Source organism: Oxyura jamaicensis, chromosome 7, assembly GCF_011077185.1.
Source record: "Oxyura jamaicensis isolate SHBP4307 breed ruddy duck chromosome 7, BPBGC_Ojam_1.0, whole genome shotgun sequence".
Classification (NCBI taxonomy): domain Eukaryota; kingdom Metazoa; phylum Chordata; class Aves; order Anseriformes; family Anatidae; genus Oxyura; species Oxyura jamaicensis.
Window position 1 is genome coordinate 32044551 of NC_048899.1, and position 20300 is coordinate 32064850.

At 37.9% G+C, this 20300-nt stretch overlaps 1 protein-coding gene across 18 annotated transcripts in view; it reads right to left on the reverse strand.

Annotated features, from left to right (window-relative positions):
* Nucleotides 1-20300, reverse strand: part of NCKAP5 (NCK associated protein 5) — a 440247-nt gene that overhangs the window by 18682 nt on the left and 401265 nt on the right. For 17 of the 18 annotated variants that reach the window (XM_035332339.1, XM_035332337.1, XM_035332336.1 and 14 more), the window contains 4 exons: nucleotides 13547-13861; nucleotides 11275-11411; nucleotides 9655-9784; nucleotides 6777-6964 (listed from right to left, as the gene is read on the reverse strand). In XM_035332339.1, coding sequence (XP_035188230.1) covers nucleotides 6777-6964; nucleotides 9655-9784; nucleotides 11275-11411; nucleotides 13547-13861 — 770 coding nt within the window. Of the gene's footprint in view, nucleotides 1-6776; nucleotides 6965-9654; nucleotides 9785-11274; nucleotides 11412-13546; nucleotides 13862-20300 lie in introns of those variants that run through there. The other variant, XM_035332351.1, reaches the window with a different exon arrangement.

Sequence of the window (20300 nt, forward strand, 5' to 3'; positions counted from 1 at the left end):
TCACCAATATCCAAATACTCTTTTAAAACCCTATGCTAAAAGATACAGAGTTAAAATGTCGCCACCTACCCATCCCCATAAATACACTAAACAAACATAAAATAGAGAGAACTTTTACACCAGCTGGAGGGCTAGTCAGAATGGGATTTGGTGGCACAGCACTAAAATTAAAGAGTTCGTTAGTGTTAGAAACAGAACTGCATCAGCAGATTACAACTTCCATTTTTGTAGGGTATACATGTCCTTTGCATACTATTTTAAAAGTTTTTTCTCTGGTGGACTCTGCCTTACGTATGTCCTTTTGCTTTGCCAGAGCCTTTTAAAAGCTTAATCAAGTTATGGAGAATGCTATCATCCTGTTATCATCCTCGTTGCTGAACCACTCTCCATTGCATGATTTTTCTAAAACGCTCAGCAGCGTAAGAAGCCTCACTTGTTTCGCCTAGGAGGCATAGGGAGATAAATGAGTCTCTGTATAACTGCAGCTTTTTATTGTTGCCAAGCTAGCTCCTCAGGCTAACTCTAGGAATGTTCTTCCACACTACACAACATTTCTTTTAAGTGATACACGTCAAGTGAGACTTTGGTCCCAGGAGACTGCCTAGCAGTCTTCAAATTGCTTGTTTAGCTGTCTCTTCACTTTACTTTTTGGAGGCAACTTTGATGGCAAGATACTAGAAACAATGAGACCTGATTAGGTATATAAGACTCGGTAGCAGATCCTCGAATGTGAACTTGCCCTATGGAGGGGAAAAAACATGCAGAGACGTGGGATTTGATGATGTCTGGAGACATCCTAGCCTATTTCTGATTCCGTATTTCCCCACACTGTTGAATCAGACTTGAGGCTAAGAAAAATATTTTTAATTCTGTAATACTCCCATGGGTGATAATGTAAAATCTGTTTTCTTATCAGATCATGCTCCTGTGGTTTTTGTCACTTATGTTGTCAAATACTCCTATGAAATTCCCCTGACAATAGATCTTACATCAACTTGGGTAATTACTCAGACAGTCTTTGCTTTGGCGGAACAAGCATTGCATCATTCATCTGAGGATCAAAACCCTTCGGCTAAACACAAAGGAAGTCTCGCAGCCCCAAGCCTGTCAGGAGGCAAACACTGCTGAGGCAATTTTGGTTAAGAGGAGGCACATGCAGTTAAAGACTCCCTCACACACCACACTTTGGGGACATGGGGGCTGTGGGGCTGGCATCTGCTAGGCAAGGCCTGGTGTGCGCTGACAGGGCCATCCCGCGGTGCTGGTGTCTCCAGGAGACCCTGTGCTGGCAGGCACGAGGCCGGTGAGCTTGGGGCAGCCCGGCTGTGCGGCTGCCAGGACGAGACAGCTCAAGCCGAGCAGGTAAGTCTGCCTGACTTTACGGCTCCATGAGCCTTCTGGCTGGGGTCGCAGCAACTCAAGCACAGTGCTCAGAACCGGAGCCCTCTCCTCTGGGTGGTTCATTATGTTTGCAGGGCTGATGTGCTGGGTCCTAAGTGGGCACACAAGTCTGCTGGGCAGATTGCTTTCCTTTCATAACACTGCCCTTCTTAGAACTGCTGCTGGATCTTCTCTGCACGCCCTGCACTAACGTGATCTCAATTTTGAAGATGACATACAACAGCATAAATACAGTACAGGTCATTTTCACTTTTTGTGACAGGGAGGATGAAAGGATACCTGATCCTGACTAAATTACAACGTGTGGTGCCAGACTGGCCTCACCTAACGTTTACATCAACAAACCACCTCCCTAAATATATGTGATGGTTTGATATATTGATTCCCTACATGGAAGAAAAGTATTGAACTGACAACACAAAAGCCAGGTGAATGACTGCAGACTTATTCCCTATCTGCAAATTTTGCAATGGCATTATCTTTCATCTCATCAGGTCTAGGAAAGGAAATATAACTGATTCCCTCCTCACCTGATCATCTTTCTCTGTCTTAAGGAAGGCAAGGAAAACAGCAAAAAGGAGGTGAGGTTTCTGTGCTTGATACCTCATGACTGAATTTCAATCTCTAAAATATGAATGGTATCTACAATCGCAGCTTTTTACCAGCTTCCCACACTGACAAGCTTGGGGCAAAGTTTATCTTCCTATCTTTGGGTAAGAAGTTCGGTATCCAGTATAAGCTAGCTGTGCAGGCTCCCTGTCTCTCTGGTCAAGGCAAAGAAGCAAGTAGTTCCATGGGTAAATACTTCCTTATCACTTTAAAGTCTTTGGTTATAGCTCTTCCCAACTAATAATTGGTCCCAAATCATTATCTTAGATTTTTTTTTTCCACATGTGATAGGCAGAATCCTTCCCTAAGCACATGCGATAATGTGGAAAAGATTAGTTCTCTGTGAAAGCACAGTGCAGTCTCCCTTAAACTACTTTAGACATTTAAGTATAGACAGTCTCTTTTAAGAGAGGCTCTATTTAAAAGCCCATATAATTAAGATAGAATAAGGCAACTACAGAAAATGATTCAAAGAACCCAAATCAGGCACCTAAACTTCACTGGCGTGTTCTCCAAGAGCTGCGTAAATAGCTGAACAGTGTCAAGCGCCCAGTGTGCAGCCAATTCATACCCTAGCTCACCACGTACTGATCTCTGTAGGAGACAAGCTGCAAGCAGAACTAGCTCATGCCTTTCTTGTTTTCCTCTTTCTCGCATTTAGTGCAGCCTGCAGAGGTGACTTTAACTATTGCTGTAATTCAGGGATGCTGGAACATCCTCCATAGTATCAGCTTACTACTCTGGGATCCTAGAGGATGGCAAATGGTGTGCAATTACCAAACTTTCTTATTACTGTTACTAGCCCATTTGTGGATATTCCACTCTCTTTAATATGATGCATTTGAAGGCTTGTGAGCACAATGAGATAATCGTATAGCATTAACTCCCAATCAGCTTACTCATCTGTAAAAAAAACTCAGATTTATCTGGGAATGCCGCCATGCCAGTCCCAAACGTAAATAAGGCCAAAACAGTAGCAACTTCTCTAATTTTGCCTTTTCCTGTATTGCCAACAAGCTCTAATATCTACTGGAATTGCAAGACACGGTGATTTGAGCATTGCATCTCCTTCATCAATCATCTGTACAATGCACACAAACTCTGCTGTGTTGAGTAAGACCATAACGTCATGTTGCACCTACAAGCCTCTTCAGCTACTTGACCTGCTTAGTTAAACTGTTGATGTAGTTACCACAGTAGCTGTGATAGAAATGTCAGATTTCTCATGTATGCCATCCCAACTGAGGGAAAGCAAGAGAATTTAGAAACTTGTGGTGGGTACCAGCTCCCTCCACGAATGATCTTTTCTTTAAAAGTACTCTTCAAGTCATTCCTTCAAATACAACCAAGACATATCATAGAAAAAATGTATGTGATGGTTGGTTAAGGACAGAGAACACGTTTTTCGTGATGCTTGGGATCATAAGGATGGTTAAGTAATAAAGTCTTTGAACAACTCCATTACTTCTCCAAGTGAACAAAGAACACAAAAAAAAGACTTGTATTGCTTCTCGTTTGATCATAAAATAAGTCAGTAAACAATAGGCTTGGGTGAAAGAAATTCATCTTGTTTTCTGGATTCTTTTAAGAAAAAAAAAATGAGCTTTTAAAATCCGAGCAGTAAATTAATTGAAATGTGGTTTGTTGTTGTTGTTGTTGCTGTTGAGAAAATATGGTAGCAATTATGATGTCAGAAAACTGCTCAAGGTGCTAGCAGGTACTGCTATGAGCAGGAGAAGCAGCTGTGCAATGTAGGTCTCTCTGAAGTTTCACTGAATTGGTGTCTTTCCCACGTTGTGACTGCAGTGGACTTTGGCACTGCATATGTTTAATTAAATTGGAGAAAATCCTGTTTAATTAAAATTAATTTAATTGATACATATACAAATAATTATTTCTAGTTTTGAAAATCCTGAGGAAAATACACTATGGCTTTCAATTTAAGTGAAAGTTTTGTCCAAGACTCAATGTATTTTATTCCTTTCTTTGACAATGTGATTTGCTTTTCTTGTCCAAGATACTGCAGTGTACAAAAAAATGACATTATTCTGGAATATGTTTCCCAGGTCAAAATAAATGTAACATCAAATTGGTTTTAGGACCAAAAAAAATTTAGCCAGGATGCTGTTTAAGACTTTGCAGATAAGGAACTGGAACAATAAATACTTCTTTCAACGTGTAGAAGCCTTTTTGATTTCTCAAACTGTCCATTCAGTGTCCCCTTATTATAGGAATTGCCCATTGATTGTTTCCCCTCTGAAACTCCTTCTGTGCAATACTTTTTGCTGATAAAACTTGTGGATATACTCTGGGGGTAACACTGGTGAATACATTCAGTGAGAAGGAGACAACTCAAATGAAATAAGTCCAGGCTAACAGAGCTCCCTGCCAGAATGTCTCATTAGAGGACCCAGTCTGAAGCCACTATCTTACTGGTGCTGTACAGTCCAATTTAATTGGACTAAGAGACTGATACAGCACACTGCTCTTTCGACAAGCAGAGTAAACTCATTCTGTCCATCATGACGCTTGTGTTTTATTTATTTATTTTTCTTAAGGCTTCGCACACACCATTTGGGAAGGAAATTCAAAGCACACAACATTTCCTTTTTCAAAATGTCAAATATTCCGCATGAAAGCTGCATTCCCCCTCCCCTCAAAATGTATCTGTTTTTTTTTTTTTTTTTCAGAGTTGCTCGCCGTTGGTGTCTTGGTAACTTGTGTCCCCCCCCGTTTGTGGGTAAAGTTCGAGATCACAGTTCTAATTTAAACAGGCTGTGGATCTTCTCAGATTGGACAATTTACAGCTGAGAAAAATTTGCCATTCTGGTTCAAACAAGGAGTTCGGGGCAACCTGCTTTTCATGGTTACTGCTTCTCATTTGTCATTTTGAAAAGTTTAATACTAATAGGCAAATCTCTAGCACTTTATTGAGCTTCCACTGCTCACCTAGAGGCAATGCTGTTTTGAGAGCTATTTCAGATCCTCAAAAGTGATCTCAAAAGCCCCCCACCATAATGCATAAGAAATGCTAATGCTGAGTTATACCTGTTGCCTTCCAGTTTAATGATGGATTTTCACAAGGACCCTAAGGCTATTTTAATGAGTTTTGTTTAAGCTTTGGTGCTGATTGGGCACATTGCAGAGATTGTCCGTGTACAACAAATGCACAAGAAGAATGAATTAAAAGCAGACACAACTCTGAGCAACTTTCCTGTAGTGGAACCAAATCTAATTGCTCCACTAATAGCAAAATACCTTGGCCTTCAGAAGGCAGAACTAATTTTATGTATATATCTATACATATATATACTTATATAATTCATCTCATCTGCATAATTAAGCTATCAATCTGTAAAAGTTCAAGATGAGGAATTAAGTGGATGCTCACATTATTTTCCTTCACCTATCCTTCTTAAGGATCTTCTCCTACCTTTTTTTCCCCTTTTCCTCTTCCCAACTATGAAAATAGATTCTTTAAAATTATTCTTTCTAATATGACTCAAATATATCCAGATTGAATCATATTCTGGGTACCAGTAAAATCTGGTTGATCGGGAAATGAGGCTGATACATTTCAGAAGTTTGTGAGTCAATTTAATATTCAGTTAAGCGGGGTTTTTATGCCAGCAGAGTTGGAATAAACAGGGGCACTGCCAGTTTGTTCCACACATTCCTTCTGCACACTTGGCCCAGATTTCTGAAAGCTGTAAGACTCTAACTTTGGTTAGAGTTAATCACCTCTGAAGTTGCAGTGCACTGTGAATCTCTGAAACTGAAAACTGGGGTCTGGGAAGAGATAAAAATTCTTTTCACTTCATGAACTACACCAGTATGCTACAAACAGCAGCTCATTCATTATTTTCTGCTACCACCTTTGTTTATACTGTAAGGTATCCAAAATTGCTTAAGCGTGGAAATAAAAGAGCTTGTATTTAAAACAAAGAAGTAGAGCTGGGGAAAGAGCTGGATAACATGGAGGCAAAATGATAACAGTGGATCATGGCTGGGTGTCTGTGCTTTCAAACAAGTAGGCTTGTTAAAGCCAAGGAGAGACCAAGTGAGAAAAAAAGTGTGAGAACGAGAGGAGAAGGCATGAGAAAAAAGAACAGGTTGAAGGGGTGCTTTTTAGGAATGTTGAGACCGCACGATGTCAGGTTCAGCATTTTCAGAGACAGAAATAACAAGTGGGTTCACATGAAATAATGGGAGAAAACTAATTTGGTTTTGTTTACCATCAAGATGCACCGATCAGATTAGGACTGATCATCTCAAAAATAATATTTAGAAGTCTCAAGTCAAGAATACCAGAGCTAACATCAAGTATATGGCACCAGAGCCCAGAGGGTAGCTGCCTTCCATAGCACAGTCTCATTCATATTTTCAGGAATACTACTTCAGATGTTGAAGTCATTTACTGCATGTTGTGCTACACATATTAGCTAACTGTGTAGGAAAGAGCAGCTTTAAAAGATAAATTCTGTGTTTTCTTGCTAACCTTAAATGTCAACTCTTTTTTAATTGCAGTGTGCTAGCTCTAGACTGTCTCTAATTGTCAATTTTGGAAGTCTAATTCTATGACAGACAGACATCACAATGTAACATCCCATTCTAAAAAATATTTAGATCTTTACTCTTCTGGATGTCAAGCTGTTTTTTCATGTCTGCCTGGTTTCAGTAGCTAACCAACACATTGAGGAGAAAACAAGCAGCAAGTAAAAATCATGAAGAAAATGAGAAGTAGCATAAAAATCATGGCAACTCACACTTGGGCTGTCTTTGCCCCTGCTGTCTTTACTGGAAGGTCCACTCAGCTGCTCAATTAAACTGTAATGTGCTAATTGTTCTGGTCCATCCTCTCCAAAATGGCCATAGAGACTGTGCTGGTATAAATCCAAGATTGACATCGGGTTCCCCAGATTTGACTTTCTCTGCTTCTGTTTTTCCTGCTCAGCTGTAAGAGTTATTAAAAATAATGTTGTTATGGCTTATTTACTTGATGAAATACAGTCTAAATATACTGTAATGTAATTTTACAATTTCAAAATGTATGTCAAGTGTTTTAAGGTATCTGGAATTCAGTGGTAATAAAAACATTAGAATACTAGCTGCTAATTCCCCAGTCAATATATATACACGGGACTGTTCATATTTAACATTTAAGGTGAAAGAGATGGTATGAGAAAGCCAAAATTATTTTCCTTTCTTTTCTAAATGTGGACAAGATGGTTAATTTGGGAGGATTGTTATATTTATTTATTTGCTGTAAGTTTTCCTTCTCCTCTCTTAATAGCTTAACAGGGCAGATACACTAAGCTGCTTTAGCTTGTCTTTCAGTTTGAAGTTTGACTATTTCTGATAATTCTTTCATTGTAATTACATTTTAGCTAATGAAAACAGTATAAAAATACATTAGCAAGGTTAAAAAACAGACCCTGTTCATTTGTTATAGATCCTACTGTAATACAAGAATATGAGGAGTAGAACCTCAGTTTCCAAAGTCCAAAGCTCAAAACTCATACTGAAGATCAAAAACAAAGAAATTTTCTGCAGCTTCAATAAAAAACACAAGGGATAGAGGCTTGGATGATCATTAGCCTCTTTCCTCACACTTCTTGTTACACAAACTTCAACTCTACCTTGTAACCTATAGCATTAGAAGAGCCTCTGCCTCCAGAGCCTAAAGCAGAATCTCATCAGAATAAAACCTCTATGAAAGTGGAATCAAAACATTCTCATGGCTGAAACAGAAGAAACTGGAATATTTGGACAATTCCCTGCTATTCTACTGACTTTCTCTAAGTACTGGGAGTCTCATCCAAGCCCACCAAATCAATGAAGGTCTTATCACTGACTTTTAATAGCCTTTGCATTAGGCAGTCAGTCTCTCAATCTTTCAATTTCCTGCTCATATATTGAAAATGAAAATCACTCTAACATTATAATACTGCAACAAGGGAAGTTCATTAATGTTTTGAGGACTTGTCTAATAAATATAATTATCTATGCATATTAAAATATACTCAGTGACTTGGTTTGCTGCAGCCCCTGCCAGTCTCTGCCAGTCTCATGTGGATGTTTTGAAGCCGTATCACTTGTGTGCATAAAGAAGCCAAGATCTTTGAACACAGAATGCAGTAAAGCATTGTTAATAATCTGATGTGGGAATTGCATTTATAGAGCACAGAGCAGAAATCCTGTTCAGAAAGAATGACCATGGCAGAAATAATTTTGCAATAATACTTTGTAATTTTCTTTTCTATTTTTCTCAGTCACAACTATGAATTTTAGTTTTGTTACTAGCCCAAAAGTTAGGCATATGCACAAAATTAATAGTTTGCTGTGTAAAATGGTGATTTTAAGTCATGCTTATGTATCACTAAACTTGGAATCTGCTGTCATTTAATGCTACTGCTTACACATGATAAAATCCTTTTTTTTCTAACTGATCAATACTGAAAGAATTCCTTATATACCCGTTTGGAAAAAAAAAAAAAGAAAAGGCAAGAGAATGTGATTTGTAACAAGCAATTCAGTAACAAAAAGTGTTTATTGGCTGAGTTAAATTACTTCCAATGTTTCATACAGATTAAATATAGAACGTTACAGGAATAATGTAAATAAATGCTCCTAGCTTCCTACTTTGCTCTTTCTGTGGTGGAATCACACAAAATGGATTATCTCTGAAAATGCCAAATGTTTAAGTCCAACTCCCAGCAGACACTAAAGAGCACAGTATGCCTGTCTACAGTATCTAACGGTCCACGGCATTTTTAATGCATTCATCACTGCAGTATCTACTGTAGGTGCTAATCTCTGCTAGGTCAGGCTCACTGCTGTGCTGAGAGCCAGCACAAATCCTCCGTATCGCTGAAGTGCTGCTTAAGCTCTCAGGGCTTCAGTGGTGGCTGAGACCTTGCACTGGCCTTTGCACTTGCCAGAATTCATCACCAGCAGGGAAGCCATCAGCTGCATAGGCTATCAACCACCGTCTCCTCCCGCTCCCAGGGGACACCCATCTGCAGTGATAGGTGGCGGGCAGCATGGCAAGCTGGTGGTCATGACAAGACAGCAATTTCCTGGGTTATTAAACACACAGAAATCTATTATCTCAAGAACTTTGCTTAAGGTGCTTTCATTTACTGGAATTCAGTAAATTCCAAATTGCTATCAGTTGCTGCAAAAGGGTTTGATACTTGAAAATGGCAATATATACATGAGGGACACTGAGGGAGACCTCACTATGGCATCACAACCAACATTATTTTGATGCAGAGGTTGGAAAACTATGGCCTTGATCATTGGGTTATTACAATCAGCTAATAAAATTTTTAAAAAATAAGGGGAAAGGTATCTTTATAGTCACCTTTTGAATTCTGTAATAATGTAACATAAGACTTTTTACCTATACTGAAGTAATTTATGCATAAAAATCTACAAGTTAAGCCCTTGCCAGCAAAAACAGTGGAAGAGGGGAAAAAAAGATACACCAATAGAATAAAAAGCAAAAAGCAATAAAAAGTTAATGGAAAATTAGACTGAAGTAAGATCTGGGGTTAGAAAGTGAAAATGAAGACATTATCTGTTGCTGAGTCAGTGTGGAGATGAGAGATACACATTTCTTATGTACAAATTTTCAATTACCTTGTTTGTTGCTCTTTGTTAACTCTACTAATGTCTCCTCTGCGGTTCGAAAATAATTTGCTTCATACTCTGGCTCCGGCTCAGTGTCACTGCTGCTGGCAGAGTAAGTGCACACTCTCAGAGCTGTGTCCTGTACAAATAAGGGTATTGCAACCACTCAGATAATGCATACGTACCAAAATAATGCAGAAGATGGAATGAGGAGTGTAACAGTTTATATTCTTCATGCAATGGAAATGGATAATTCAATTGGTAAAATGTCTGCTTCACCAGTTTAACTAACCACTTACCCTTCAGGTAAGTAATCAGCTACCACCTACGTTCCTAACTTCAACCGCCTATCCGTGGCTCACTGTGTTTTTCAAAGAGCAATGTTAATTTCCTCATCTTCCCAGCCATGGCGCAGCTTTTAACTGATGCAGAAGGCCATTCACTTGAGAGGAAGCACATAGCTGTGAAGTGGGTACCAGACCCGAGGATACCTGCATTGAGCCAGATATGCCCAACACTACTCTACTGCTAAAACGGGGAAGGTGCAAGTGAGCTGCAGTCCCAGGACCATTTAGATACAGTCACGCTGCTACACACACACACTAAGCTCCTGACTCCGAGGCAGACTAATTAATTACCCATGCATCACGTTAACATGTTTTGGGGGCTGGTCTGTCGTAACTGAGGCAGGGTGAATATGGCAGTAATGTGGTTGTGACTTGAAAGCCAACATGTTGCACCACGGAGGGTTCACTGCCAGTTTACTAATAATATACAAGACAGGACATTTTTTTCACTCAATTTCTGTCCTAAATATCCAGAGCATGGGCTATATAAAAATGGGAGATACTCCAGTCAGTAAATAAATGGAGGAAGCAGACATGCAAGAACATTAAGCAACAAAAGGTTTTTAGCCTCTTACAATGCAAGTCTTACTAGCTAACAGTCTGACAGCTTCCTTGCCTTAATGCCCACTTTCTTGAAAGGGTTGTTCTCTTCACTTGCTAACCTGCTGACCCTGTTCTTCTCACAGGACTTGGCAGCCTGGCGTTCCTGAATATGAATAACAACCATCAGCAGTAGCTTTTACACAGGTATGTGTATTTGCCTGTTCTTTCTGCAGTTTTCTTGAAAACGTTGAAGGACAGACAGATCACTGCAGAATTAACCAAAACCCCACAGAAACATGTAAGATGACTATTTTCTCTTTCACAGTATTTCCCAGCACAGCTGCTCAAACACTCATACTACACAGCCAAACAGAAAAGGAAACCTAGACCTGGGAAATAAAACTGAAACGCAACAGATCTGAATCTCCAAAGGAAAGCAAACAAGCAAGATCAAGTTTCTAGAAGAGAAAAACAGGGTAAAAAGGTCTCAATTTCCTTGCCTATAAAATGGCTGTGCATTTTAATTAATCCTGCTTTGTAAACCATGAGAACTAAGTACCTTTTGGTGCTGTATTATTACATATAATAAATAATGAGATTGCTAATGAAGGACGAGAAAATAAATATAACTATTAGATTGTTAGTTATTCTTTCCAATGTATTAATAACGTTCACCATTTCTGACTCTTTATACCACAATACTTATCTCATTTAAGAGATGACACTTCTTAATTTATACCTTTGTTTTAGTAGTTTTCTTGGTGGTCCAGCCTGGAAGAACTTTTCTATTTTCCACAGTTTCTTCAGTAAGCTGTAATGAGGCAGAGGTCACAGAACTTGGTTCTTGTTCACTTTGCTTTGCAAGGTTAATTATTCCTGAATTAAGAGAGATATTATTTAAACTGTAGGTTTCATCAGCATCTTCTTGAGTGTTTCAATTATAATTTGGTAAAAAACGGGAACTAATCATGATACTTTTATTGTGTCAAATAGTATCTTACTATTCAAAGGAACTACTTACCTTCTTACTGGAATAATTCTAACTATAGTGGCAGAATTAGATCCAAAGCCTTTTCCAGTTAACAAGAGAAGAGGAAAGCATGGACTTAAATCCCTCTTTTAGTTTTACAATATATGTTCTTTCAAATAAGAAAAAACATTCAATAACTACTTCCAGGCACTGTAGGATCTGCTTTGCTATTTTATGTTCTCAGAGAGAGAACAGCGTGTTAACATAAATATAATTAGAAGTACCTTTCTAGCAGAAATTCTCTATCAGCTAGCCTTTTTATTTGCTATATTTGCACTATGCAAAATCAGAACATCAAAGAAGATCTATGGTGCACATGGAATAAAGTGATAATTGTAATTTGGAAGAAAAAGTGAGGGAGAAGAGAAGATTCAATTGAAAATATTCTAGTAAAGAATGAGTTGACCTCACTGTCTGGTGTATACTACTTTTTTTTAACATCTCTTCATGACAATTTAATTAAGATACAAACCTTGCAAGGTTGGTGCAGTGAATATTAGCATTAAGATCAGAACAATCTTACTGCTACTGACTTCTTATGAAGCAATTCAGTGCTTGCAGTTTCTATTCAATTTGTTATAATGACAGTGTTTAATCATGGAGTCTACTCTATAGCACAATGCTGAACTGAGGTCACACATGTGGCTATTCAAGCATGTAGCACATAATCTATAACTAAGATTTCTCTTCTGAATCCTTCTTAGGTGTACCATTAATTAAGAGTACATTTACTTAAAAAATACTAAGTATTAAAATATCTTTTATTTAGCTTTGATTTGAAATGAGCAGGGGAGACTGCAATGAAGCATACAATGTGTGTTTGCAGTCTATTATACCATTACAATACTGCACTGGGAATATTGCTAAATCAACCAGTTCTAAGACATTTAATTAGAATTCTTCTGTTATGCATCTTATGAACATATTAAAGAGCCTTCTTTCCTCCTAGGCTCAATATACATCAACTCATTAACAGAACACATATTTGATGGTCTTAAACTAAGCTTAAACTTTATACTTAACCTTACATGTTAATTATATGGAATCTTTCTTGGAGCAATACAGATTTATGGAAGTTAAGCACTCACAAGTTGTTATATGGGCAAAAAATTCTTATGTTGATAGTGTTAACAACCATAACACCAGTGACATTGCATCCAATCATTATTAAAAAAAACACTCTCCCATTAAGCCAATTACTTTTGCTGAGTTTTGTTCCATATCTATTATACTATGAAAAATTGTTTTATAAAGCTAAATGCTATAAGTACTGATTTCTAACGTTATTGGCATATATATTAATTACTCAAAACCTAGAACTATTTACTAATATGAAGTTATTTGTTGATGTTTTGCTGAATTGCTATTCCATTTATTCCTTTGTCAGCTTTTGTTTTATACTTTATAGTAAACATCTACTTGGCTGATAATTTAAAGTGAAGTACTTTATGTTCATATACATAAATATTTGTATAATCTAGTAAAATAACAGGAGTCCTTTTCGAGGTCAAGGCCATATATTCAGTGAGATAGAATTTATGCACTGAGGCCAAATGAATATTTAGACTGACTCTGGTTTCAAAAGCAAGTCTTCATGAATGCGTCTTTTCTATGTCACAGCACAGCTATGCATTGTACTTTGCTACAAAGTCTGATCCTGAATACTGCTGAACATCTGCATTCTTATTCAATTCAAATTCCAAAGCTGGCATATCTTTTTTCTTCAAGTACTGTTTCTTGAGAAAAGGATTTAAGTACTTAACACATTTTTCTTCCTCAGTTACAGATAAGCATTATGTGTAGCAAAATTTCCATATGGCTCAGGTCACAAACTTGTTAACCTTATGCATTCACAGAAAGAATGTTTTCTGCTCTGCATTTAAAATTTCTGTTATCAGTCGTCATTATTGTAGGACTTCTGCTAATCAAAACAGACATCGGGACAGAAACAATGTGATTTTCAGTGTAATTGACATTTTACCTGAGGAAGCTGGTTTTGGAAGGCGACTTTGAAAAGGTCGTATACCTTTGGCAGTCATGGCCGGATCAGATGTTGAGTGACTAATTATGCTTTCCACAGACTCCTGACTCTTAGCTGTTGAAGGCACTTCTCGCTCAAGAGTTTTGGCTCTTACTGAAGGAGCTGAAAGAAGAACTTGCTCAGACAGTGCAAGGGCTTCTGTTTCCAAGGTTGATTCTTGCTTAGAAATGTGTCGCCCAGCAGATCGGTTCCCTGAGTCGGGGAGGGGGAAGGTTCCAATCCCACTGTCCAGTGTCCTCATCTGGCAGCAAGACTCTAAGACACAGGAAAATTGTGTGACAGGTTGGAGGTTAAGGAGTCTGGTTCTTAAAGACAGTGACAGGGTCTACGGGAAAAAAGGGCATCTTCAAGGGAAGGTTTCAAGGAAAAAAAACATTTTGCATTTTGTGAGTACGCTGGTACCTGCCATTTGCATGCTTTTGACGCAATACATCTATTTAAATGAGTACAATGAAATACCATTTTCAGGTGCAATGAATCTAACATATGCCAAGACACTCAAAGTGGCCTGCTGTAGACTTATGGTGTGATAATGAATAGGAAGGGCATTGTCCTAGAAAGTGATAACATAGGGAGTTTTTAAATGACTTAGTTTGAAAACCCACAGAAAGTCTGGAGACTACCAATGTGAGGGATTAAGTAGGGTAACACCCCTTGCTAAACAGAACTGTGCCACACAAAAGCTTGGCTTCTCCTTATTTCTGTTTACTTCTGTATACTGTTTCTCTTTAAGAAGAAATGTGTTAATCAAAATGTGCCATTTATGCTTACCAAAAATTAATTTATATATTTCCTAGAGATACTAGTCTCTCAGAGCTTCCTCAAAAACTTGGATAGCAACAGTTATGCCTTAGTTCACCTTGTCACACTCTGGTTCAGCACATCCCACTTTGAGTAAGTGTACATCTTACAACACAGTGCCAGGCACCTTGAGGACTTGGTTTGGAAGCAGGATGGTCACACACAGCCCTTCAGCTAATTCACCCTACTGGAGACATACTCTGCTAAACAAGGAATAGCAGAAGATGCAAGTGCATATACACGCCCAATGCTGTTCTAGCAACTAGGATGTAATGTCACCATCCTGCCATTTTCTGCTCGTTCCCAGCGACTTGCCTTTTGTCTGTATATTGAACAAACAATATTGAAGAGACCATGATGGCAAAGTCCTTATGAGATGTATAAACATCAAGAAGGGAACTTCAGCACTAATGGTTGGAAAATGAGCATAATGTAGGTTAAACATCTGGAAACATCCCTTGACAGCGAGATCTTCAGTCTGTGGCAGACACTCCCAAAGGAAGTAGAAGAATTTCCTTTGCTTGAACAATTTAAGGCTACACTGGCTAAAAGACATACTGCAGTGAACAACTGTACTCTAGCAGGAGATGCAAAATATGACCCAATACATCTTTTCCATCTACTTCCTGTGTTCCTGAGCATTGATTTTTTTTCTATGATATCCCCATTTGTTATGTAAGTCTGTTGTAGTTAGCAGTCCTATGTCAAATCATTTTCGTGATTTTTTTTTCCTCTGTAGTGTTTCTAATACTCTGAGAAATTTGGAAATATTTCTCTTCTACAGTTTTTCCTGTTTCTTTACGAAAAATAACATTAGTGTGGTCATTTTCCATTAATGTCTTAATCTCAATAGGCCTTATTTGATAGCATGTAAGGAATTACTTACAAATAAATGCTCATTTATGTTTCTTGGTTCTTGTCAAATGAGGAGCAATTTATACTTTCACGGTGCTCATAATCTTATTCTAGTAATTCTTAGTCTCTTGAACACAGTTTTCCTGATAACATTTTTTAAGAGGAAGTGAAGTATCTTCTCCCCTCATATTAAAAATGAAGGACTTAGAATCACAGAAAGATTGGAACTCATATTGAGCACTTTTACCTTACAGAACCTAGCTGAGCTGCATCAACAAAACCAACAACTATGCCCTGTTTTAAAAGGGTACCAAGTGACTCTGATTTCTCTCACACAATTACTACACCACAATTAGTTCTTCCCACTGGTAAAATGAGATAAGGTGTGGAAGCTGTGACCAACTGGCAACTACATTTTCCATCACATTTTTGAGCTAATGTGCCATAATGATTTTAGAAGTTGCTGAAGGTTGTCCAGGAAATGTGACAAAGAAGAGAATTATATTTGGATCTGCTAAGTCACAGGGAGGTTTCCCAGCTACTGAACCCTTGTACAGTATTAGTCTTTTCCCTAAGATATTTTTTGTTTCTTTTTGACTAGTCAAACACCTAGCTGGAAGTGGGTGAACTGTTCCTCTTAGGATATAACAGAGTACAGAAAAATAAGTTAAAATGTTAGGTGTCTGTCTTTGCCATTTATACTGTAGATAAATAAACTTTAAAAATGCATTAGCTAATGGACAGGCAGCACTTTATCTAACGACTATCAGTAACAAAGTCAGCAAGTAAAGACAAACGTAGGATAAGAAAGGACTTCCAGTAGTTACCTCTTGACCAGAAACAAGACATTCATGCAACACTGGTTTGCTGGAGAGGCAGAGCTCTTCAGCGGAGACATGGAGTAAACTAGAAGCACCACAGAAAATAACATCCTGAAGGCAAAAATCAGGAGAGATATCCCTTCACTGTATGGCTAATGCCAGACCCAATTCCACAACTCAGTTTCACAGGGACTTTGAATGATTTTGTAGCATTATTTCCTTCCCAAACAGTCTCTAAGAAGCTAAAAAGGTAGTCCAGTCCTTCCTACTCACTGCAAGAAAACTGAGTAGACTCAAAATCTGAACAGCAAAGCTATATCCTTTGCTCAGGGCAAACTGGAAGATGAACTCTGTTTTATCTTCTAAGGTCATGTTTCTTAAATTTACATAATCTATGTCCAAAAGTCCTGCCCACAGTTGCCTTTTGTATGTCTATGAATGGACCATGAAAACACACAGAGCATAAAATCAAGAGAAATGAATCATATTGCCAAGAAAATATAGTCTGCAGTTTTAAAAATAACTGAGAGAGTGATAGAGGAACACACCAAAAGCATAACATTTAATTAAAAGGAAAAACAGTTTAAATCAATTCTGCCTTCACTTTATCCACAAGAAAGGAAATATACCACGTGGAAGACAGATTTTTAAAACATCTAATTTTTAATTCTCAACAACTACAAAGTGCTCTGGCTTTCAAACTGCTCAAAGCTAAGCAGCTCCCACTGTGACACTTAAAGACAAATTTTTGAAATCTCCTGACTGGACTATGCTGAGTAATCCTGAAAAACCTAGTCCTAAATCTACAGAGTACACCACAAAAATCTGCACTAATGGCAACTGTTCACCAACAGAAGTAACTAATCACCCCTTTTGCTCATTTTATATTTAACAAACAAAGAAGTATCTGTGAGAACAATTTGCATTACTGAATGAATGAACATACAACATTATCTTGTGTTGTTTTTAAACTTTTATGAAGCAACCGCAAATTCAAAAAGAATATGTTACACATCTCAGTGACAGCTTTCAAACCAATCAGTTCATGGCCCATCTGATTTCATCAGTCGTGCTGACACTTCAAATGGCTGTTATCAGCGAGAGCTGCACAAGACTACATAATGAAAATTTGTAGAAGTAAAATCTCTGATGCTGCAACAGTACTACTTGATAAAGTGTTTCTCCAGAACATTAAAGTCTGAAAAAAAAAAAAAAAAAAGTTGTATTTGAGCTTAATTGATTTTGCTCGTGAATCTTTTCTGGCAAACAAGGCAAATTCCTTGCCTGATTTTGTTTTGTTTTGCCTCTTTCCCTGTCAAAGAAGAAAGAAGCTCACACAATGGTATTAGCTTTTATAGTAGGCACAGATAGACTTACCATCTGCCATTTCACTGAACAGTCAGACTAGAATCAAAAGACTGAAATATTGAAATAGCCCTTCCCTCCCATCGGGGGGATTTGATTCTAGGCAGAAAACAAAGTGCCTGAAAGTCCTACAGTAGAGGAACATATAACTGAAAATGGAAATAAAGAAAGGGTTTAGAGACATTTCTTGGAAATCAACAAATTCCTTACTGCATGGGAATCTTTTGACGACAGGCTGTTGTAAGCGGGATGTGGACAATCTGAGGAAGACCTTCAATGTTGAGAAGCTTCTTCCCACTAAGCATTTAGAAAAAACATCAGCCAAGAAATTAGCTCTGAGCAGGAAATTTTCTGAAAGTTTGCTGAACACCCTACTCCTGAATAAATTTGAGGTTTAATATTTTTATAGGCAAGACAATCATTCAATCATTCAGTCCATGTTCTGCATCAGCTGGACACCATGGGAATTTATTTGTGCAGTTGGACAGGCTTTGGCACACTGTAACCACTGGTGTTCCACCAGAGTTTTCTGGTATCAATAGACCACCAAGGTTTCTTCAACATGGAGACAGCACCCAAATTAAATATAATAAAAATATCTTTGAAAACTGTGCACTGCTTCGAGGGTATAGGCAAGAGGAGAATAGAAACAGGACATACACTTAGGCTGGTAGGTATCAGTAATTCTGAAAATGACACTTTTTTCAACAGGGAAAAATTACAGTAGCAACTCCCTCTGTAGGTTTCTCATGTCTTCCTCCAAAATGCAAAAATTAGAAGTTTGAAATAAACATTGCCTGCTGACAGGAACTGACAACCTAGAATGTATTAGTCACATTCTCCTGAGCATATATCATTTAAAAATACATCTTAAATACCAGCAACAGATCATTAAACCTAATTATTTTCAAACTTTGTTATTGTTTCTAAAGACACTATCTCTAGCTCAGGACCTACCCTCATTACAAATCATTGTGCTGGCTTGGAGAAAATACCCAGGGAAGCCAACTGCTGGCCTCATTTTTGTGTTCCTCCTGAAGCCTCTGTATTGGTCACTCCAAGGTCAGTGAACAAGAGGAGCTCTCAGTCTCTTACAAAGCACCCTTCTGTGTTCCTCTTTTTATACCACATGTGAAAGGAAAATCAGTTTGGGGGAAAAATACAAGAAAACATAGAACAGCTACTATGAAGGGAATTGCTTCTAGCACAACACAAGAGACGTGGGTCCAGCCTCCCTCAGGCTAAGCTCTATACTGATACTTAAAAATAGGATATAATTCAAAATACACAATAGACTAAAACCTCTCTCACATTAGGTACCATGTAAATCTTTCAAGTGTTGAACTTCTGTAAATTTACATTGAGTCCCAGCACATATCCAAGAGATTTCATGAAGTTCATACAAAAGAAGACACAAAAAGTGGTAACACAGCTTTTAAACACCGCTTCTTACACACACATCTTCAAGATACTTTTACTAAGGGGCATGTAATGCCACATATAATTGTATACAAACCCTTAACTGAATGACTGGAGAGTATTTCAAAATATTTACTCTGATAAAGATTCATACCCTAATAAAGTCCTATCTTAAAAGGGGTTTCAGAAATTCTTAGTCTATTCACCAATCACGTCAGTCTTCCTTTCCATAGCTACCGTTATAATTTCCAGAAGTTCATGTATTTAACCACTGTTATTCTGAGCACTTAGTTAAAAGAATATGAGTTTTCTTATGCTGCTTAAATCGCATGTAAAAATCTTTACAGAAACCACAAGATTCAAAGTTTTATCCATAGAACTAAAGTAATAAGGCCTCGATCAGCAATTGTATTAAGCAGGTATATTGTCCTATGGATACACATAATCTCATTCAAAATGATCGGGCAATTGACTTACTTTGAATTAAATGTAATAATAGGAGACATTTTTGGATGCGGGCACATAGGGAAAGATTTACAGGTCCCAAAAGGACGTAATTGTAGGTCCTACTGTGCTGTAAGTCAAGTTTTGCCTCTCACCAACTTGTGCTATGACTGACATAGCTGCCTCTCAGCGCTGCTTGAGGGGTCAGGATTTCCAGAAGCAGTTCAGTAACTTCAGCCTGTCACTTGGAGCCACGGGGATACTAATAAAACATATTGACGGATTCCAAGATGCAATTACTGCAAACAGACATAATCTCTACTTTAAACAGTTTCTATTTGCAGGTAGCAAAGCTACAGAAGCGTGTACGTCACTTAGCTGTGATGGCCAATCTGTCTTAACATCAAAAACACATCGAACAGCAACAAACAGGACAATTGTATTTTAAGTAAAAAAAAAAAAAAAAAAAAAAAAAAAAAGAAAAAAAAAAAAACAGAAAAAAAGATCACAGGTTGTTCTGCTTAAACCAGCCTTTCTGGATAATGCTCACAGCACAGGGACACGTTTTCTACCAAAGAAGCATTCCACCTCAGGAAAAGTGTGGAGTTCTCTGTGCTCACCACTGCAGCTGGTTTGATATCTTCCTCACATAAATTTTCAAGTTCTGGCCTCCCAAGCTGCATATGATTGACACAAATTTCAGCTGAAACTTTTGAATAACAACCAGAATTTTCCACAGAAAGCAGACATTTTCAAGAAAAAAATATCAGTCACAAATAGCTCTATATCAAGAACAGTTTCACTGGGAAATTTCCAGCAAGCTGTTTTCAGAAGTACAGACTCACTTAAGCCTTGAAAGAAGGTTTTGAGAGATATCTGAGTGGGCTTTCTGCAAGGAGTACCTACACCACTGAAAATGAAAGGGCATTAATCCCATCAGTACACAAATTCTAACAAATTATCTTTCTCTGCATTAGAAAGATCAAGAC